This window comes from Hermetia illucens, chromosome 4, assembly GCF_905115235.1.
Source record: "Hermetia illucens chromosome 4, iHerIll2.2.curated.20191125, whole genome shotgun sequence".
In the NCBI taxonomy this organism is placed as follows: Eukaryota; Metazoa; Arthropoda; class Insecta; order Diptera; family Stratiomyidae; genus Hermetia; species Hermetia illucens.
Genome location: NC_051852.1, coordinates 110,518,439 through 110,541,840, shown reverse-complemented (window position 1 = coordinate 110,541,840; position 23,402 = coordinate 110,518,439). Strand labels below are relative to the sequence as shown.

General features: G+C 36.5%; 1 protein-coding gene and 2 long non-coding RNA genes across 3 annotated transcripts in view; 1 reads left to right on the top strand and 2 right to left on the bottom strand.

Moving 5' to 3' along the window:
* Positions 1–16,682, top strand: part of LOC119655597 (pre-mRNA-splicing regulator female-lethal(2)D) — a 24,743-nt gene extending 8,061 nt beyond the window's left edge. Inside the window, exons 2-5 of the mRNA XM_038061554.1 lie at positions 9,493–9,617; positions 9,675–9,899; positions 14,633–14,741; positions 14,804–16,682. Of these exons, the coding sequence (XP_037917482.1) occupies positions 9,493–9,617; positions 9,675–9,899; positions 14,633–14,741; positions 14,804–15,633 (1,289 nt within the window). The 3' untranslated portion in view covers positions 15,634–16,682. The remainder of the gene's footprint in view (positions 1–9,492; positions 9,618–9,674; positions 9,900–14,632; positions 14,742–14,803) is intronic.
* LOC119655599 lies at positions 7,126–8,635 on the bottom strand. The gene is made up of 3 exons (XR_005249927.1): positions 7,664–8,635; positions 7,403–7,523; positions 7,126–7,308 (listed from the first exon to the last, which is right to left on the bottom strand). It is a non-coding gene; the product is annotated as an uncharacterized LOC119655599 (long non-coding RNA).
* On the bottom strand, positions 16,227–23,402 carry LOC119655598. Its single transcript, XR_005249926.1, has 4 exons — positions 23,263–23,402; positions 22,807–22,932; positions 22,677–22,740; positions 16,227–16,411 (listed from the first exon to the last, which is right to left on the bottom strand). It is a non-coding gene; the product is annotated as an uncharacterized LOC119655598 (long non-coding RNA).

The window sequence follows — 23,402 nt, the reverse complement described above, 5'->3', positions numbered from 1 at the left end:
GAAATGGGGTTCAATGTAAATCAAAATATTTTATGAAATTCCGCTCCACGGCGGTGGCGTATCTGGTGAAGCGGTAATGAATTAATGAAACCTTACATATGTTCACTGCAATAATGAGACTTAAAATTTTATAAATTGAGAAGACCGTCCTAACGTTTATCAAAGCACAGAGGATAAGATCGATGTTCGCGACATTTTCAACTATACTAAATTATCCTCTGTCAGCGCACATACACCTTTAGAGTGGGAATTTCAGTAAAACACCGATTTCACAAAATTATAATCAGGATTCAGTTACGATTTGGCGGATGCAGTCAATTGATCTTCCAATAGAAAAAATAACTAGCAGAAATCTATGGGCAGAAGAAATGATATAACATCTCAAAGTCAACCTGTGGCCCCTGTGTTTGTTAAATGCAATTTTTTCAATTTGGTTCCACTGTTCTGTAAATGCTATTTTTGCTTTTAACTCATAAATAACTCGGACATGGAATATAACCTATTAAGAACAGTATGTAGCATCTACCCACTGCCAAAAATCCATTCTTTTGCATAATTGATATTTATAAATTTTTTTTCAATGTTTCGAGGTTAACTTTCAAATTGTCATAGGCGCCGTTAATGTGAAAAAATGTGAAATTTCCATACCATACATAGGAGATAACTATACAGGTGAACAGTGTAAAGGAAAATCGTGTAGCAATGCGTATTCGTTCAAAAATGAATAGTATCTGTTACATTTTGGGTAATGTTGTGATCCACCTTACTTGATTTCCATTGTCACGGTGGTCACAACTTGCTGGCTTAAGGTCAAATTATTTTTTCTTTTTTAATTTTATTAATGATTACCACTTTGTTATTTTATTGAAGTTGGTTGTGAATGCCACTAATGATTACATTTGTTTATAAGGATTTGTTTCCATATACATACTAGGATCTCCACTAAACGTTACCAATCTTGTTAAACAATCGAATATCTGAAGATTTGAGGAAAAGTGTATATAGTAGAAATTATTAAAATTCAAATGGATTAGTCGTAGGTTTGGTAATCAATTGGCAAAAAATACCGTCTGCCTACGTCAGTTTATTCAATGTTTTCTCAATAAGCAATCGAAAGAATTTCAATTCTTTTAAAACTTTGCTCGGGGCATATTCACCATTTCCATATTCGTTTACTAGTTCATCACCCTTTTTAGTTGTACATTTGTTCCCTTTTGATATACTTTTTTGCACGTTACTTTATATAAAGTATGAGGACCATAAACATGATAGCGTACGGAAAATCGTTAAATTCGGATAGATCCTTTTTCTAAATAATCTTTTCAAAGTCAGTTTATTAGTATTTTCTATAATAATAGAAATTCTTAAAGCAATGCCTTCAGAAAAATTGTCTGTACTACGTTTACACATAGGCCTCTTATTCAATCCAAAAACTTGAAAAAATTTTCATATGTATGATACGTCAATAGATTCAAGCGGAACTGAGCACTCGTTGTATGAATTATATATGATTGCGTAGCAGAGGAGGAATTAAGGAGACATGGAGTTCAATAACTGGCCGAGCAGCAAATCAGTTTCCTTAACTAAGTAACAAAGCCCTTAAATTAAATTGTATACAACAAACATATCCAAGGCGTTCGGTATTTTTTTCTGAAACGTCCCACACGTAATGTACACTTTTAAAAATAGAACGAAGTCTCCGCATTGATTCTTTATTTCAAAATGCATCAGATGCGTTTCTGTCTTCTAGAGGCAGTCAAAACTTAAAATTCGTTTATCTCAAAACAACAGTTCCGAAATTAGCGTACACGATAGCGTGAAAACTATTCAAGCGAACGACTTGAAACTTTGTACATATCTAAAAAATATGATGATGAATATGACGATGCTTCTTTTTCGATAAATTCAAAAAAAAAAGATAAGATTGCAACTTTTTTGTTATTTTGCCTGTCATTTTTTGTTTGTTTGCATCAGTTTTTGGTCTCCGTTTTGTTGTGTTTTCTATTTTTCTGTTTATATCTTTAGAATTGAGTTCCTCCTTTCAGTAAGGGTTGATTCAGACTTTTATTGTTTATTCGTACCTTCCATTATGGAATTTTTAAATGTTCTTTTCTAAAATATTCTCACGCTTGATGCGACTTCCCTAAGTTATCCCTGTCATAAATCGATGTAGTCATTCTTAATCAATAGAAGTCTAAATAATAAACTTGCAATTGAATGCTCGTCACTACTTCCTATAGTCTGATACTGTTATTATATTGTTTATATCATAATTACTTTGAGTTATGCAATGTAAATTCGAAAAGTGGAAGCGAAGATCATTTGAATGCTAGCTGTTGGGAAAAAATGTAGTAACACCCCTTTTCCTTATGCCGCACATGGATTCATGAAGAGAATAACTTAAAAATATTGAACGTCGGGTCGTAGCTGATCATAGAACTATCTGAGGACCTTATATAGCCACACAAAGAACTATTACCAACGAACTTCACATATAAAAGCTATACTTTGGTTACCGAGACTATGAACTTATTAACAAAGACAAAGTAAATTAACATTTTAAGGGTAAATTTAAGGCTACGAACATTTTTGGCGATTTTTGACCTTGGATGAGATCTACATAAATCCATGACTTTCGTCCGTAGACGAAACAACTGTCGATGACTTGCAAGCGACCGTAAGATTTCGGCCTTTGCGGTTAAAGTTAATCCATCTTATAGGATGTACGGGGAATCATGACACCTGATTACCTAGAAAATGTGCCACTATAACCGACAAAACAGCTAATCAGATTATGGGCAGCTGTCAAACTGCGAGTTCGTTTAAGTTTGATATTTTCAGTAAATTAATATAAAAGGGAAAGTTTGTGTATAATTTGCCAAAGCATTGGACTTTCTGTTTCTTGAAAAGGACCTTCTGCTTTCTTTAGGTAAGCAGCAAATATGTTTTGTTCAAGTACGGGGACGTTGTGTTTATTCCCAATTTGTATGATGGAATACGTTGGTTCATACCATAATTTCAATAGGTCTGATACCTATTTTTTGCAAATGATATACTATTTTTTTGCTATTGAAACTGTGTAAATTGCAGCCTATTGCTTTTTTACAGTGATTCATTTCTGTAGATTTTATCGGGTCTTCTACTATTCCTTGTTCTTATAGTGAAACAAACCGATGTAAGGTTTGTTGCTTTTTTGTTTTCACAATGTTAATTTCTTATTTTGTCGATATTTCACCTTCTCTTTTTTCTTCCAACAATGAGAGAGATATCTGTGTATAAAGGTCTTGCCTTTCCCAGACAGTTTTGTCTTGCTTATTGTTATTGGTATTTGCGTTGGTTATTGGACACCAAGTGGCTGATCGGAGCCTTTTCATTTATCTCTCGAAAATAAGTTTGAAAGTATCACTTTACCAGGTGATACATTTTCGCTAGTATAGTCTTTCCAAAATTTTCGCGGGTCTCGCGTATATGACCACAACACACAAAATTACTTATGTATGAAGAGTGTAACTAAGTGAAGATATGATTTATTATCTTTTTTGGAATGTTTATTATCATTACAAATCAAATTCAAATATGAGGAAAAAACATCAATAATCTATTGACCAAACTATTAACTTTTCTGATTGATTGGATTGATTATAAAATTGTAAACAAAGATAACGTGCGCGATGCTACTACGTTTTCAACAGAAAGAAATTAGATAGCATATATAAAGTCGAGAAGGAAGCCGTGAAAATAATAACAGTTCGATAATTTTTTTAATAATAAACAAGTCGGGAAAATTCTGCAGGAAACTAATGCAAGAGAATTACACTTTTGCAAGTGTGCTAATATCTGTTTTTATATCCCCGGCTCAAAAGATATACTTTCAACCTTTCAAGTTAAATCGTACTAGAGAAATTTATCATCCTTTAAATCCAATCTAGACAATTCTCAATTCGAATATACTTTTGGCTTACTTTTGGCCAAAGAAGAGGGGGTTACAGGACCGTAAAAATGGTTTATTAGCTCATAAACGAGATCGTTCGAAATAGGGATTTCGAGTTAGTATTGCTTTGAAGCTAGATTACCTTCCGCAAGTGTAGACAGAATATAGCTAATTTGTTGAGTATAGTCCAGTTGCTGGTAATCCTTGAGGTCCATTTCTATGATTTTGTAAAATCAAGTTGATATTTACTTCGACTGATATGCTATGGTTCGAAAAACTAATGCAATTCATATATCAAAAGATTCGTAAGAGAATATTGGAAAAATCAGTACAAAAACTCGATTACATTGTAGAATTATTTAACCCATTAATATATTATTTTCCCCTGAAATTGTTTACATAATCTGTGCTTAGTGCAATGGAAATTGGACTGAGGATCATTAAATTTTATTCAGTTTCAAAGATGTGCTAATAACTTCAGATTCGAAGTATTTGGTCACCAAACTTTAATTTGTCATCAAAAACAGTCCAAATAAATATGTTCCGCGGAAAGCCGACCTCAAATATCATCTTTTGAGGTGATATTTGAAGGTTACTCATTATTTTTATAATCAAAGTATTACGAAAGACCATTTTATAGTAATTTAGGGAAATTATAATATAACCTATAGTCAACTTCAATGAATTAATCTGCAGAGTATTTTTATGAATCAAATTGAATTTTTTTATATAATTATGAAAAAGGATAAAGTTCATATAAACTCAGTCAACTTGTTTCTACCTCTGACAACATCACTTGCAGTGAAAAAATACGATTTCTACATAAATAAATCATATTTTGCCCGCTTTCAGTGGCAGCTTTTCTAGACTTTCGTAAGTTGCTAAAGGAGTAACTGCTCGTTATATTGGGAACTTAAAAATATGTCGATTTTATCATAATCTCCGTATGAGTCTACTTTTTGGTTCTTAAAATTTCTTTCAGTGTATTGTTATTTCTTAGTTTCAGTTTTTTTTTTATATCGAGGTATCCACTTTTTACACTCATCTTAGAAATGATCCTACTTCAATGTGGTTAAGCTAGTTGAATATAATAATATAATGCAAAAAACATACTTAGAGTCATATTAGACTTTTGTTTTCTAGTTATCACAATCTCGGCAGATGCCGGATTTGACCTAATACTAGCACTAAGCGCCAAGCATTTAGGTTCGGACGATCCTACCTACTTAAAAAATAAAGGGGCGCTGGTGGTGGTAGGTCGGTGGGAGAATCCGTCGACTACTCCCCGCAACATCGAGCACGTATGCAGAATGGTGTACTTCTGCATGGTTTGAACCAGACTGTGCGAAAGTCCCAGGACATCAAGGGAAACCATGAGGGATTAAGGTATAATATCTGTAGCTGACAATATTATGGGAACTACAACCACCCGCTCAAGACGCCAAATTTCTTTGATTTCCCGAGCCAATGGCTGATAGTTCACCTTCTTCTCCACGTATTTCCGTTCAATGTTGCTATTATGGGGGATAGCATCATCAATAATATACGCGGAGCGACCTGTCTTGTCAACTAACAGTACGTCAGGCTTGCTGTGTGCAGTATGGCGATCAGTCAGAATTTGCACAGAAGAATACACAGAACTTGAATACATGCTTGCGGCTCATATCGGTAAACCGGACATGTTCCCGTGATCAGCCCATGCTTGTATGCAAGGTTTTGATGGATAACCTTACATACAGCATTATGCCTGGTGATGTATTGAACCGGTGCCATAACAGTACAGCCAGAAATGAGTTGGTCCAACGTGTCTAACGCCAAACCACACATTCTGCACTGGTCGTTCTCCACCCGTTCTTTCATGATGAGCTTTTTATAAGCTCGGGTGGCGACAACGCCGTCCTGAATGGCACACATGAACCCCTCCGTCTCAGCAAAGAGCTCCTCAGCAACAGCCATCTGTTCGGCAAATGCAAATCGACAAATGGCTGCCAAAGACAATTAACGTGTTTACCGTGTATTGCCTTCGACTTCCATTCATCGATCCGCTCTTGGTCCGACTTCACCCCACTAAGTGGAGTCAGCCCAAAGTCTGCCTTACACAGCCGCATGCAAGGGAGTTGCCTGCTTTTTGTTGTAAAAATAAGCGCGCAGTGAGTCGACTTGGCGATGATGTTGTGCCGCCACGTGTTTCTTCATTTTTATTTTATTCATTTCAAATGATAATATCATTTTCAATAATTTGTGAGGATTTTATCACCACTATTTTTTTCTCAATAAATTTAATTGATATGTCTAGAAAAAGCTTATAACCCCTTTTTGTTTGGGATATGAGGGATCCTAACTCCACATCCACTTGATGATGTTGGACCCGGACTAACATCAAGTGGATGTGGACTTAGGATCCCTCATATCCCAAACAAAAATCTAGATTTAGCTTATCTAAGGCTCAAAATAATGGCGGCTTAAACTTGGATATAATTTGCACCCTTCTCATGTTTTAGCAATTATATAAAGGAGCGTTTTAAATCGGTTTCACTATCGGTCACGCTGTTCCCAAGACAGAGGTGAGGCACCGTCTGATGAGTTGCCTTCGCCCTGAACGAAACCGTCAGTCTTTCTTCTTTTTCCTATATCCTCTATGGAACGGGTCTATGTACTGAGCCACGTTGTATAGAGAAAGCTTCTTCTAAATTTCCAAACATAAACTCGATGTTTTCATTTTAAAGTAATATTACGTATTTTAAGGGAATGTTCTCGTGTGACTTTTTTGTGCGACTGCAGTTTAGCCCCCATAATGAATAACAATTGTTTTCCAGTTTTTAAAATCGGAAAAAGGGCTATTCATAATTTTTTTTGGTTGGCTTCGCTATTTTAAAAATTGTTATGATAAACATTTATAGAGTTGTCGGACGATAACCACAAAACTATAGATTAAAAAAAATGTTCCCGGGCCAACTATATTTGACATTTCATACGAACCAAAATACCGTTTTTTGGAAGGCCTCTCTTCGCAAAATATTACTTTTTTTTTACTTCAAGGATTAATAAAATTTTTTTTAAAAAACGCATTGAGAACTATTAAGTATTTTTCTCATAGTAAAATTCAAAAAAAAAACTGAAAAAGGGCCGTCACATGAAAACACCCCCTTAGAGGACTCTATTAAACTTAATAATTTAAATATAAAAACGTCAACCACATTAGACGGAAGTGATTTTTTTTAAGCTGAAATTTGTCTTACATGATGTTTGTTCTAAAAGTGACGATACTCTATGGGAAGAAAGTTCCCTTGTTTCTACTTCTGTAATTATATAACTTCATTTCCCCATCAAACATGTTGAATTTGAAGTGCCTTTACACGTATCATATAACAATGTACCTTAAGTGCGTTTAAGAGATATGCAAAAATAGCGTTAAAAAATAAAATTAGGAAGAAATTGAAAAAAAAACAAATTTCCTAATCTTGTAGTTACCTTTTTATATTGAAATCCTGAATAGCCAAGGTATGACACATTATCCTGTAAAATTGACGGTCTTTTATGATCGATTCTTTCACAAAAACGCTTCAGTACGGCCGAATAGTATTCTGCCCCTCTGAAATAAGTTGTATATTAAACTACGAAAAAAAGCATCAATTTAGTTTCGACGGGTTTTTATTTTTATCACTCGTAGGTATATACTGGTTCGATACAATTTACTTCATGAATATAGCAATAGAATTAGCACTATCCAACCTCTTTGGGCAAGTCTGCTGATAGTACTGTTTTTGAATGAAATTGGACTCCTTTGGAATAAGCTGTTCCTAGTTATCCTTAACATATCATTGAACATTGAACCGGTAAATTTGTAAATGTATTGATAGCTCCGAGAATACCCTTCTTCAATTGGAATGGCTCACTGATCAGTTCAAAAAGTGTCCCTTGAAACTATTTTTTTTTTGTGAAGGCAAGTCAGGAAATTTCATACAGTTCACTACTAACAAGAATACACAAAACAACACATTTGTCATATGAATTTTATTTGTCACACGACGTTTTTCCCGATGCTCTGTGAGATTGTTCGTTTGTTTTATTCTCTTGAAAAGACTGCAGTTAAACTTAACAAGTTTTTACATTCCAACTGGTCGCAAACATCTTCTGAAACTTTGAAAGCGTTTATCTCGAAAACACGTTTTTCAAAAATTCTAATTTTTTCAGGAATCGTTAAATCGATTTTACCAATTTTTTATCAAAATGATCGCAACAATTGTCATTATGGCACGAACTGGAATTTCCGAGATTCTTCCACATTAAGTCCCCTTTTCCGAAGTTAAGTTAACTAAATTAGGGACATTTTGAAATTTAACTTTTTAATAGCTGCCAAAATTCTATTTTTCAATCGATTCCGTTTGTTCTAGTTCGGGCCATAACATGCGTTTAGGACCCACCAACCCCGCCAACATGTACTGTAATTTTTTCGAATTTTCACTTGAAATTTTCACCAAATATTTCCCAGATTCTAAACTTGAAGAAATGCAAAAATTGTAAAATCGATTTTTTTACTCTCCTCGATGCTCCATCTCTCTTAAGTAGATTTATTGATTCAAATGATTTTCTATTCCCATCTGATTAGACAGTGTTAATTCTTATAATAAACGGGGCGGGGATCTTCCTCTTTTGCTGTAATTCTGTCAGTTTTTGGAGTGGCTTTTCTGTGCAGTCAGCCAACTTTTGTTAATTGTCGTTTCCGTGCTGCGTTTAAAAACGTTAAATGTGAATTGTCCCTTACGAGGAAAGGAGAGCAATATCCACTTTTTTAATCTTTAATTTAGAAGTTTAGTGGTAGATGAAGTTGACGTTTGGTGTTTCAAAAAGTTTTTTTTTGTTTTTATATAATTTTGGAATAATTCGTATTATTCATTCTTTTCCGGCGAAGACTTATTGGATATTGGAATTTATTTGAGTTCAATGTTCAGTTAATTCTTTTTATTTTTTTCGATATATCCTGCAATAAAATTCTAAGTTGAAAGAAATATGACGACGAGGCTGGAATGTACAAAAAAAATTCTCAACCAAATATAATAGCACAACTTATTGGCGCCTGATTTTAGCCAAGTTTTACGAAACAAAATAATATTGTCCTTTACCAGAAAGTGTTTTATGACAAAGTCATTGAGTGTTGGAATAAGAAGTGAAAAGAAGAAAATTATAGAAAGTTTGCATATTAGTGCGGCAAATTCGTTGCTGTTTGCGTGAACGGTCGTTGCGCGTGTTCCTACTGAATGTGATTTCCACGCACTAGCTAATCTACAGAGTCTCAGCAAATCTGCGATTAAGCAATTTTTCTTAAAATCTGCACACATTTAAGCAAGCACATCCTGGATGCGTTGGGAAAATATTAAAAAATATCAACGTCAATCGCATAAATAAAATGAATATAACTGAGATTAACCGAATGCATTATTGGTATGATTACGAATTGTTTTGAACAAATTTTGAATTAGATTCGTCAAAGGGCGAACAATTTAACAACATTTTAATCTAAACAAATGATGTAAATGGAATTTGTTTTATAAAATTTTCAGAAGAAAATCAACAACTTAAAGAATCTGAAGCCAGACTGCAACAACAACATGCAGATTCGCAACGTCGTGAAAGGCTTTTAATGCGAAGGTTAGCGAATAAGGAACAAGAATTACAAGATTATGCTGTAAGTTAAAATTGTACCTGATAAAAATTTGACTTTAATAGATTGGTATTACTGCAGGCCCAAATTGCGGAGTACAAAAATGCACAAGCACCTGGCCAGGCTGCCCTCAGATCTGCGTTACTTGATCCTGCCGTCAATATCTTATTTGATAAACTCAAACATGAATTACAATCAACTAGAGCGAAATTGGAAGAAACACAAAATGAATTATCAGCGTGGAAATTTACACCAGATTCAAATACAGGAAAACGGTTGATGGCCAAGTGCAGATTACTTTATCAGGTAAGATTCATATTTTGGTTGAATTTAAAAAAACAAGTATACAAGTATAGGAGATAATTTGTAGCCCTATACGCCCATCGGTATGATAGAAATATATTCTGTATTTTTCATATCCTGGACTGTTTAAAGCTTTTAACTTTCTCCTGCGACGGAATTAGCTGCATTCTAGTTTTATATATGAATATCAGGAATTTGGATTTGTTTCTCAGGAAGAATCGACTCCTATCCTTGTTTATACATTTCGGTCTGCGACCGCTCGTAACCTACAATGCTCATATGTATCTGTACATCTTGATAGTTTTCAATCATGCGCGATTAAACATAGTTTCAGCGGGTTTTTATACCGTCTTGGAAGGTTAGTTTTCGATGAGGGTGCATCAATTTTCGGCAACTGGAGGTTTCTAGTGATTTTAATGGACTTCTCCAAAAACCTTTTTTTCTGTTTTCGCAATACCTCTGGTGTCTCGACATGCTACATCTGAAACGCTTCACTTTCTTTTTGAAACTTTCGTAAAGGGAAGTGAAAGTAGATTGCTGGTTGCGGCTGGCGGTTTTTTTTCAAAGGTAGTTTATTAGTCGCTGCATTATGTCTTTCCTGGTATATCATAGCCAAATGTCAGTTGCAAACAGAAGTGCGAATTATATTGAGCGAAAACCGCCTAACTTAGGCCTAAGCTAGCCAAAGCAAAAATAATTTCGCTTTTGGATTGAAGTAGTCCTTAGTACGCATCTATTTCTTGGTCAATCGGATCGATTAGGAAGAAACTTTCATTTTTTAGCCGCAGATGTCACTTTTTGTAAAGCATCCATATTTTTAAAGTAGTAACTAATGGTTTCAATCCCATTTATCGTCAAAGGTAGTCTAATTATGTACTAAACAGGTGATAGTGGACTTCATAAAATGGGAAAGACAATAAAAGTTGAGTCAAAACCCCAAAACATGCCAAAATCCAGGTGATGGTGTTTGTTGAATGAGCAATTTGTTGCAGCGGAATTTAGTGTCAAGGCAACTTTCTGTTTTTGAGACAAAACTTCTCATTCTGAGGTGGGGTTTCAAGGCATAAAATACAATCGAATTGAAGACTATATCTGAATGCCTTCACATATTTTTTTTAGAAAACTCGAACAAAACATGCAGTGCATGTAAAAAAGATAAGACATCTCATTTCAAAATAGTAAAATAATAAAACTATTCCGGGAACCTATGTATGTAGCTAAAATAATCGCACTGCATGACAGTCTGCTGAGTAACTTTCTCAGGTTTTCCGGTATAAAAAATGGAATGATTAAAAAAAGTTAAATTTTAGGTAGGTAAAAATGATAAATCTTTTTATATTTTTACCATTTTAGAATGGGATTTAAGTAATAAACCTCGACTGTTTATGATTCTGTGCTGGGAAATCGAGAACCAATTTGTTGTTGCTGGAAACACTGCTTAACGACCTTTGCAGCGTGAATTCCAGCATTATCTCGTTGGAAAATAAACGGCTGATCAACAATGCTCCCGAAGCATTTCCAAATATCGAGAGCCGTATATTTTGCCACTTAAAAACCGGATTATCGATCGTTGGTTTTATCCTATAGCAGCCCAAATCATTAAGCTTCCACCACCGTGCTGCCTCCTACTCAAAATTTTCTCTTCTTTCCTTGGGTCATGAAAATAGCAGCTGAAAACGTCGGATCTATCAAGATTGAAATTCTTTTCGTCCGTAAATATTACACAACGCTGGCTTGTCTTCCAACGCAAGTGGTTTTCAACAAAGGCCATTCTGGCCAATTTATGCTTTTCTGTAAGGCGGTTTTTTTCAGCAATTTACGGCGGTGGAGGTGCTCAGTTCGTGCGATAATCGAACATTTCTAATGTTGGTATCATCGCCTGCCTTGGCCTCGATTTGTCTTGGAGTTAGTGTAGAATTAGAATTTATTCGAATAATTCTCCATTCGGACTGAGGTCTTATTGCTCTTGGCCGTCTATTTGATTTGCCATATTTTTCAGGATCCCGGAAAAAGTTACGGACTGCACATCTGCTCCGCAAAACAATTCGGGTAATCTCCGCTATGAATTTTCCGTCGTCATACTGTATCCATTATTATGAATTTATACACAAAATAACTTCAAAATCATCGTCACCGAGTTTATCTGTCTGTTCAGGGTGACATTCTGGATCCCGGCAAAGTAGATTTTGTCTTTTTCTCTTGCTCTTCAGAACGTATGCATCTGGAATGCACACCCTCTTCTATCTTTCCTCTGGAGTAATGTCGGGCAACGAGGAACAACAAAAAATATTGCTTGGTGTATCAGCAAGATTTACATATTATAGATGCACTCTTTATTTTGTTGTATTTGGCAAAGGGGAATGTCTGATTCTTTGCCACTTCAGATACGTATATTTGTGTGTTTTGAAGGGTAATATTCAATTCGTATTTGTATTATGTTTTTATTTGCGTATCCTGTCAAGGCCAGCGTCCAATTTAGATGCAGACATTCGTCCCCGGTAGACACAGATATTTGCCAGAGCCAGGAACAACATAATAACAGTGTTCTAAATATGTGTTTTTCACAAATTCACCAGGCAATATATTGTAGCTCTCGATCAATATCGTCGCCAATATAACTTTAAGGTACTAGTCTACATTAGATGGCCAAAAGTACAAATTTTATGAACTTTTTTCTCAGTTCCTTTATTAAATATGACCATGAAACTTTTTCCTATCAATTAATCGATCACTTGGGTTTTGGTCTGAATGTGGTGAATTGTCATACAGAATCTGTTAACAAATAAAACGCACTAAGATTTGTTAAAATCGGTTGAAATTTCCTGAGATTAACTAGCGACCAGTTGAAAAAAACGTTATTTCGAGAAGAAAGCATTTACAATTTTTTACGTTTTATTTGTTGAATAATTTGAGTTAATCTGCTATCCCTGGAACACATAAAAGAAAGCCTTTTCTATGTAAGAAAACCAATAGAAGCAATCTGTAAATCCGAAGAATGGGATGCACAACCGTAGTGATAATTCCATTTGAGAGTCTTCACTTCTTTGTAAAATGTTCTTGTATTGTTAATCGAATTGCTATTAATGTTTTTCATTTCATCATCAAAATGTTGGGATAAATCGAACGTAATCGTAATCCAGTCTGTCCCCGCATTGTTCCATTTTTGTCTCGCTTCACAGTTTTCAATCTCAAATTTACGCACTGGCTTGTTTTTTATTCTACAATGACATGTAGAATCTCAATTTGCACTTCCATATGATTCCTCTCTAAGGATCCCCTTTGGTGCCGAGAATGCGTTCTGTCTGTTTGAAAATGTTACTATCCAAACGAGCATTTATGAATGGGTTTCGGTGGGAATGTCGATTTTATAACTGAAGAACTGAGTTAATAATTTCATCTTTAGTATGGCCTATAGGAGAAATTTATTGTCTATTTATTGATCTAACATTCGAAAAACACTTCGAACCTTTCTTGCAGGGTTAGATGAATGAATTGATTTGATCAATTTAAGATTATGTAAATGGAATGACAGATAGGAGACTACAAATTTGAGACCATTGAAAATTTCTCCTATCAGGGTCAAAAGTCACAACCGATAACAGCTATGATGGTGAAATCCGCGCACAATTTTTGGCTGCCAACAGAGCCTATTTCAGCATACAAAAACTGTTTCGTTCGAAACGTCTCATCAAAGGGTCAAAGCTACTTACTGTACAAGACAATGATCTTGTCAGTCCTCATGTATTCCTCGGAGAATTGGGTTCTTAGCAAGAAGAATTGCGAACTCTTGGCAGCGTTCGACAGAAGAATTTCTGGCCCCTTACATGAGGATGGACGTTTCCGTAGCCTACATAATGACGAAATCTATGAGCAATACCATGACCGTCAGGTTATGGATAAAATCCGGCTCAATAGGTTACGGTGGGCGGGTCACTTAATCCGTATGGATGAGGATGATCCAGTGCGAAAAGTCTATAAGGGCAATATCTATGGTAGAAAAAAAAGACGAGGCAGACCCTGCCTGAGATGGAGCGATGGCGTAGGTCAGGACGCCAGACAGCTTTTAGAGATATCGAATTGGTGGATCTCGGCGCAAAACCGGGGTGTCTGGTGTTCCTTATTAAGGCAGACCTAGACCGGATACCGGTTGTTGTGGCGTTGATGATAATGATGAAATGGAAGATAGTGAAAATGGATACATCATTTTCACCTTTTTGAATCTCATCTATGCGTCAGCACAGCAAGCCAATAGATAACATAAATTCTCCAGAAAATTAATTTTTTAATTTAGAACATAAAATCGTCTTCAAAAGTCCCAAAACGCGCTGTAAAAAGGAAAGACTACGTTACACAAATTTTATAATTTAAAAATAATTCAGAGTTTTTTACTAGGGAGGATCCCGTAACAGAACATGCAGAGGAGAGGATCCCGTAACAGAACATGCAGAACATGCATCTGTGTCCGAAGAGACGGCGAAGCTAGCAGCACAGGATTCTGTTTTCTTGTCCATTCATATATATCCATGATGAAAATTATGAAAAAATATTTCCGTTTTTGATAGAATTATTTCTCCATCGTAAATGGTTCCCTGAATACACCTCAGCAATTACACCATAACCACTTTTAATCAAAGAAATTTTCTCTTGATTTAAAAATTGACTAACAAACCCATACATTGATGACATTCATAATGTTTAAGTCATTAAATTCAAATGGATTATTTTTTTATTTCTAGGAAAACGAAGAACTTGGAAAAATGACATCCAATGGTCGTTTGGCAAAATTGGAAGGTGAATTAGCCATGCAAAAAAGCTTCAGCGAAGAAGTAAAGAAGTCTCAGTCCGGTAAGTTGGAAAGTTGATTGAACCTAACCGCAATCTAACTGAAATATTCCCTATACTTTCAGAATTGGACGATTTTATTCAAGAACTCGATGAAGATGTCGAGGGAATGCAAAGTACAATCTTGTTCCTACAACAGGAGCTGAAAGCCGCTAAGGATAGGATTCAGCAACTTGAAAAGGAAAACTGCCCATTAAAGAGTGTGGACGAAGATGACGACGAAAATGTAGATAATAGTAGACATCTTGTTAACGGGAAGAGTTCTCCGCAAACGGGGTCCGGTCGCGAAATAAGTGATTATTACGCTAGTGAAGAAAGAACTCCAAAATATAATAAAAATTCCACAACGTATCACATTGTCCATAACAGTAATAATAGCATAATCCTTAGGACTAGCAATTTAATCTCGGACGATTCATCACGTAGAAGCAATCTATATAACGGCAACCATAATGACTTATCTTCGGCTAATATGAACGGTGGTGATAGTGATATGAACAAAGCACAAAATGAACAAACATCAACGACTGGTGGTAGTGGTAACAAAGGTTATTTGGAGAGTAGTAGTTGTAGTAATAATAGCACCTTAAATAACAAAGCTAATAAAGTTGTAAGTAATCAAAGGAAAAGGAACTATGATAGTGATTCAAGTGAAAACAGTAGTACGAACGGTTGTACATTACGAAACAATAAGAAATTGAAGAAAAAGGCCCGCCGTTCGTCAGTTCTCTCAATCGATCTCAACGAAGAGGATACTCAAATAGCGGACGAAAGCGACGACGACGAATTGACTCCGCTCCCGACAGCTGCGTCGGCTCCACCTGCTGCTACCAGTAATCAAAGGATTATGACCCGCAGAAAATCGGCACGCAATCATCAGAATGGGGATCACTAATTCGACACGAGGAGTTAGTGTGTTCATTATAACCGGCTTTTGTAAATTTCTAGATGGACCATGGCCACATGTGAACTGTCCACAGGGTGTTTGAACTTGTAGAATACAATCTTGAAAACTGCATTACTTTGAATCAAGATTTAATAAATTAGGCAACTACAGCTTTACTACGCTGAGTGGTATTGACTATTCGTCATGCCGAGCATACGAATAGGGGGGCCTTCAACTCATGTTAAGCTTTTTTCAAAAATGTCTTCATTTCTAAACGATGATTTACTGTGCTAGTTATTTTTAAACTTATAAGCTCAACTGTTTTATTTAACGAATAGTAGATAAATATGCGCGATTGCATGCCTAACCTTTCTGCAATTCGTGAAATATTTAGTTGCTTAGATATTTCCCTAAACTTTTTATGACTGAATTAAAGGAAAGTTCAGAGAAATTTTCATTTGCCTGTATATGGCCTCAAACGAAAAAAAACTGAATAATTTGATTATTCTCCTGCCATTATTTACCATAAGAACTTTCTGTCTGCAAAGTTGTGATCAAAGTTATGTTTCTCTATTAGCAAAAGCACTTTAAACATCTTGAAGTCTTTATCATGAATGTGCACATTTATTCTTTTCAATTCAAAATAAGAACATTTTTGCATTTTATCCGGTTAATTGATGAACAGTTTTCAACCACTTATTCAGTACCTACACCGCTCCGGGCATTGCAATAAACACATGACAGCAGCATAATTGAAACGTAAACGTAGCACATTCGTCTTTTTTGCCTAAAAAGGTACATTGTTTTTGTAAATAGTAAAGTGTACACAATCACAGGTAAACGTAAGAACTGAAATTCGTCCTTTCCTATTAAGTTCAAACACCTTCATAACTCAACAGTAAATGTCATTTTCAGTTGTTTTGGTTTATTTTTTTTTTTTTAATATTAAAAGATGAAGTTATGATGAATTAGAATAAAAATAAATTATATTATTATAATATAAGTGTACAAAAATAATACCGTTTATATAAATAAAAACATACAGTGTTTCAAATACGTATACTCAGGATTTAAGTTGGTGATCGTGTTCCTGATTACACTCTGGAATCGATACGTCTCGACTCTTTGAATATTGGTTCGTATTGTGCTCTATAGATCGTGCTTATTTCGGGCCAACTACCCTCTTACTATCACAATTTTAATGTTTTAGAATGGGATTGCCTAAGAGAGTGCTAGGAAATTGGCAATTTCTCGTGGCGATGATAATTAGTTGCAGATATTTTTTGATTTTTTAGATTGCATTATGCAGGATTATCCAATACAATCTATAGCTTCAGAGAATCGCGGACGAAAGGCAATACAATATATACCGCTTCAAAAACCGGGAATATCGCTAAGTTGTTCATATAATAACGATTATTCAATTACACCCACATGCCATCTGAAAAGCTGAAATTATTCAAACTGTAGTGGTGTAAAATCGAAAAAATCAAAAATTGACTGACGGTTTCGTCCAGGGCAGAGGCAACTCATCAGACGCTGCCTCACCTCTGCCCGACCATCACGTGGATGTGGACTTAGGATCCCGCAGATCCTAAACAACAACCTAGCTGTAATGGTGTAGTTCTTACTTCAATAGAAGATACTTCGTATTAAACGCGAGGAGTTTCCATCTAATAGAGTTATAAAGTAGTAGAGTTTGAATTACTTTCATTTTCGTTTTACTCATTCTTGGGTTTAGGGGACAATGGGGTCCAAGCGATGGTCAATTTGAATTCATTTCGGAAGTCCACTCGTAATTGTCTCTCGATGATTTTGCAATAATTGAAACAAAGCAGAAAAATGTTGCACACTTTATTTTGACACTCACTGTAGATGAGATTTGCAATGTTGAACGTGCTGCACTGTACAAAATATTGTTTGATTTTATAATACCCACCAAACTGAGAAGGGCAATGAGTCAATCAGTGGTTCAGGGAGATAGAAAGTCAATTAGCAACAAATTTAAAAAAGGTTCTGGACACAAGTGAGGGAGTGAGCGGGTGAAAAAGCAAATAACAATTTTTTGGAGGATTCTTTTCTCGAAGCGGCTAAAGGTTCCCATTTTTTTGCAATGAACCATTGTCTCCGAGGAACACATGAGGACTTGCAAGATCCATTGTCTTCTACTGTAAGAGCTTTGACTCCATGGTGAGAAGTTTCGAGCAAAACTGTTTTTGTAAGTGGAAGTAGGCTCTATTTGCTTTTCGGGGCATTTCGTCTTGGTAGTTGTTATTGTTTGTGATTTTCGACCGCAGATAGAAAAGATCGACGGTTTCAAAAGTGTATTCTCCTTTATTGTTCTCAGTTCACTTGTACTATTTGATATGATTGGTCATATATTTCCGTCGTGTTTAATTGGCGGGACCTCCAACCCGCCTATATTCAGATTGTTGGGAAGTTCATGAAAATATTCAACCCATACGGTCGAAAATCATATTTCTTTCTTTGCCTGGGCAGGGGTGCTCAGTGGTGGCGGTGAGGAGGACGGGGCGGCAACTCTGTCGTCCAAACCAAAACCAAGTAGCCGAGGAGAACCTCCATAGTGGTGGCACCGGGAGACGCTGTACTCACTTTGGTTTGCCGGCCGTGATGCAGCAGGCGAATGCTCCAAAGGCCTAATTAGGGCGATCAGACCCGAGTCTGCACGGGGACTCATCTGAAGTGGTAATTGGTCACGAAACCTTACCATGGGAACCGGGATAGCTCCTGGACTCTCATACTTTGGATGAACTCCCGTTGTATGTGAGTACAGCTCGGTTATTTGCGGTAGGCCCCCTAGTAGGAGTTTCATGGGGGTTTTGGTTATGCTCAAGCGAAAAGAGACCTTCGGGCCTCGGGGTGGTGTTGCGTTTCAACACGGGTGCCGTATTCCTTAATTCGGTAGAGATTTAGGTATGTCTTGCATCCACCAGTATAAATGCTAAGCCATGCATTTGGTATAGACTGATACCGTTGTTGCTTGTCTCAGCGGGGCTCTGATTGTGGTCACAAAGTCAATCCGTGTCTGAAGAGGAAGAGTAGGATTAAGTCTCCACGACAGGTACCTACGTTAAACACTCAAGGACTTTGCCTGGGTAGGATGAGCGTCCCAATCATTAGACGCTGCCTCACCCCTGCCTTGGCAGCAGCGTGACCGAAAGTGGCGACAGGGGGTAATATGGTATATGACTGCGAATTATATTGAGTGAAGTCCGTCGTATGTTTGGACCTAAACTAGGCCAAAGTGATTGTTTTATTGGGGATGCAGGGAGCCCTGAGTCCGCACCCACTTGATGACGCAAAATTCACTTCGGCCTAGTTTAGGTCCTAACATACAATACCATGGAACAGTAAAGGAGCATGCCCATTGGGACCGACATGGCAGTTTTTGAACACTCACTCACAATACATAGTCAGGGAACCGACTGTATGAAGACTTCATGGAGCCACCATTTATTCAAGCAAATTTTGTCCGCATGTCATATATATAATATTACATCCGGTTACGATTTTGTCCATAAAGTACAAGGGGCAGCCATATCTCCAATTATAGGCTTCGATGTGTAGAACAAAATTTTACATGGCTGCTGGGCTAAATTCACCGATAACCTCGCGGCACCCTTCATTGAAGTTTTGTTTTTCACTGTATATTCCACTTTACCGAATGCATTGAAATTAATTGCAACGTCAATATTTTTTACTTTTATATGGTGTAGTGGTGTGGATTATTGAAAAAAATAAGCTACTTCTAAGACCATGTTTTTGGAGATGCAGGGAGTCCTGAGTCCGCATCTAGTTGATGACGGAAAATTCACTTTGGCCTAGTTCACGTCTGATCACACGACAGATTTCAGAGATTGTGTCCGGATAGCTGAGTGGTTAGATCACAAGGCTGTCATACGGAAGGTCGCGGTTCGAATCTCACTTGGTGGCAGTGGGATTTGTATCGTGATTTGACGTTGGATACTAGTCGACTCAGCTATGAATGAGTACCTGAGTTAAATAGGGGTAATAATCTCGGGCGAGCGCAATGCTGACCACATTGCCTCCTACAGTATATTGTAGTGTATCGTTACGGTCTTGAATGAAGTGCTCTAACACACTTCAAGGCCCTGATCCAATATGGATTGTAGCGCCAACGATTATTATTAATTCGCATTCATGTCGTGTTGGCGGTTAAATGGAGCGATTACCACGTGTCGCCACTTTCAGTCACGCTGCTCCCAGGGCAAAAGTGAAGCAGGGTCTGATGAGTTGCCTCTGCTCTGGACGAAACCGTCAATCAGCCTTTTTTTAAAAGCTCAAAAAAGAGGTCCGTGCACGACAACGGAGGAAGTAAGTTGCTTCCCAACTGGTCACCTCTGTCAACAAGTGGATGCGGACTCAGGACTCCCTGCATCATCAATAAAAACTTTCTTTTTAAGGTTTTGTGTAAAACAAAACCATATGAAAATCGATTCACTGCCTGTCTGTCACAGGTATTTTTCTCTAAAACAGCTAAACCGATTCGAACGAAACTTGGTGGATAGATGGGAACTATGAAATTCCACGCATACAATGATTGACATAAATTCACGTGGAGTTTAGAGTTGGGCTCCCCATACATGCAAAGTAGGAATGTAAATTTTTTTCAACCAATATAATCATGTTGGCTATCAAACAAGAGGTCTCGATAAGTACTTTCCGAAACTGATATTAACGTAGGTTTCAAAATGCACGAAATTGTGCACACTTAAAGTGAGACAGGACTCATTTTCGTAAACGATCCAACGCAAAAATCTGAAAAAAATCAAGGTCGTGCGTTTATACAAAATCTAAGCCTCAAAATATGTCCCATTTTCATATCTGACTAAATAAACTTACTAATACTAGAATACCAAATTTTTGAAGCTGCCTAGAAAACCCCCTCCCCCTTAAGTCCATCCTAGTGCAATAGGATAGAGGACAGAATCGCGCATAATACTGCCAGGTTTCATGCAAATCCGGCTATTACTGTGAAAGTTATAACAATTCAAACTTATCCATTTCACACAAATTTACTGCAGTTTACGCCATGCAAATAAGATGCCGACATCACAATTAGCGAGAACAATTGACATTCGCGTGAAATATTGAAATCCCGTTTATGAAAAATTTACTTCTCTCCAGCCCTTTTTAACGTTTTGTCTAAACGCCTAAAAATACTTCCCACTCCGATATAAATAAAATAAATAAAAAAGAAACTTACTTAGTAAAATCAACTTCGTGCGAATTTACTGCATCCTAAACAATGCAAATAAAATGCTGACCTCATAATTAACAAGAATAATTGACATTCGAGTGAAATGTTGAAATTCCATTCATAAGGAATCGACTTCTCCCATATGCATATACCAGGGGTTCTGGAGTAGCTTATTCCCTTCTTCAATGTAAGTTGTTCCTGAAATACTGTCTGAGGAAACTCAAGGTGGTGTTGTAATTTGAGCGCACAGCACCATTTTAACGGGATGGTGTACCTTGTCTATATTGGCCCTCCTATATTTTCTGAAATTCATCAAGGCTGACAGGTGATTATGTTCGATTAACATATGGTCAGTTTGGTTGGAAGTGCTCCCACCTGGAAAGGATCACGTCTGTTTGTGGACCTCTTTCCGCACACTTCCAACAACCATTTCATATGACACTGCTAGTTGAATAATCCGCAGTCAGTTGTCATTGGTAATCTTATTCAAGCTGTAGGGGCTGGCCAACTGCCTGAATACGGGCTAGGGATGGAGTCTGATCAAATCTCATAGTATGATTTTAATTTCATACCTGGGTCAGACTTCATGGGTCTGTTCCACTGCCTTGTAGAAGGCATTATTCTCCGACTGTTCAGTTTCCTCTGTAGGGAGAACGTTAATGAAGCTTATCTTTTGGAAAATTGCCTCGCAAGGTCGTTGCCGCTATAGTAGGGACTCTCAATATCTCCATTAATTTTTTTCTCAGTCTAGTTTGGCGAATACGGAATTTTTCTTGCAAATAAAACTTGGGGTACGTACTATTGAGAAAAATAGGTGGTCTCTAGTTTTCCCATCACACCTGCGTGGCTTCTGTGATTTAAACCCGTATTCGAAAAGGTGAATATCTCGGTATTTCCACAAGTATATATGAATACGGCCCACGTCCGAAAGTGAATACAAAAGTATTTGTATTTACGAGTACGAATGCGGATTCTGTTAGATTAATACGCATACTTACAAGCAAAAATAGGATTTTTTATTGAGATTGGATAGCGAATATTAGCGACTTAGTGATCTGATTATGTTGTACGTATGTACGATGGAGTCGGACTAAATCTCCAATAAGAAAATTAAAAGGCGTTGTAGGTGTAGACAAAAAGTATGCACACATGTATTTGTGCGTATCTCAGTTCGCCATTTCAGCTTGCAATGATACAAACTGTTTGATATCTGTGGCATTTGTCTGATACAGAAGCGAATATCGCCTGAAACAGACATTTATCAGAAACAAACATTTATCTGAAACAGAAATTTTTCTGACACATACATTTGTGCGATACAGACATTTGTCTGTCTGATGTCTTATATAGGCGCAGCCATTTACCTGACAAAAGCACAGAAGAAAGCGAATGTGTTATGTCTTTGCTTTCAAGTGCTTTCTCTTCAGCAATTTTTCATTCTTGAAAATATCTTTCGAGTTTATATGTATCTACATACTTTTTGTCTACACCTGCAACGTCTTTTATTATAATTTTCTTATTGGAGATTAAGTCCGACTCCACCATACATGCGCACATGCCCAGATCACTAAGGTGCTAATATTCGCTATCCAGGCGAATGCTTACATTTCAATACAAAAAATTCGCACGAAATAATCGTATTCGTACTCGTAAATACGAATACGTTTGTATTCACTTTCGAACGTGAGAATACAGGCGTATTCGTATTCACTTGTGGAAATGCCGAGATATTCGCTTTTTCGAATACGAATGCATTTGTATTTGTATTCATAGAAAATCATCGTAAGAATTTATTCGTTTTCGTACTTACGAATACAAATATGCTCAACACTGCCTCCCAGGAATTCATTTCGTTGGAACATCCTCCTTCATTCCTTTAATTACACATTTTCTAATAAATCGAGCCAGACATCCCACAAAAAAAGATTTATATCTTTCACCTGTCAGTCGGTTTGGAAGAATACAAGGCCTTGAAAATTGGTCGCCAATAATTCCTACCCAAGCGACTAAACTCCATCATCCATTCATCCCTTCGCTCCTCGGGTGGTTGTTATAATTAAAAGTTTCTAAAAAAGGTAAAAAAAACATTAGCCAAATTGGTTTTTTCTCTAAATCGACAATGTTAACATGATTTTATGACAGTGGAAGAGCAAAAAAGTTAGTACACTGTGTATGTTAAAATTTGGGGGAGTCAGACATAATTTTTATATTTGAAAAGCTATTACTCCAAAACAATTTTACAGACCGTGGGGAAGGCCATGATTATGATGTAATGTTTATTTTAATGTTCCCCCTTTTGTAATTTTGGAGTCATTATGATTTTATTATTGGAAATTTGGCATATTTTCAGGTTAGGGAATAAAAAGGACTTAATATTTTTGACCATGAAAACTCACCCTGTACACAGCTTGCCCAGTAATTTTAAAATAACCTGTATTCAATATATGTATTCGAAAAAAGCTCCCTACGTCGTGAAATATTCGGTTGAACATTAAATTTTACTGTTGGTCGTATATATGTTAGATCAAGTTTTCAT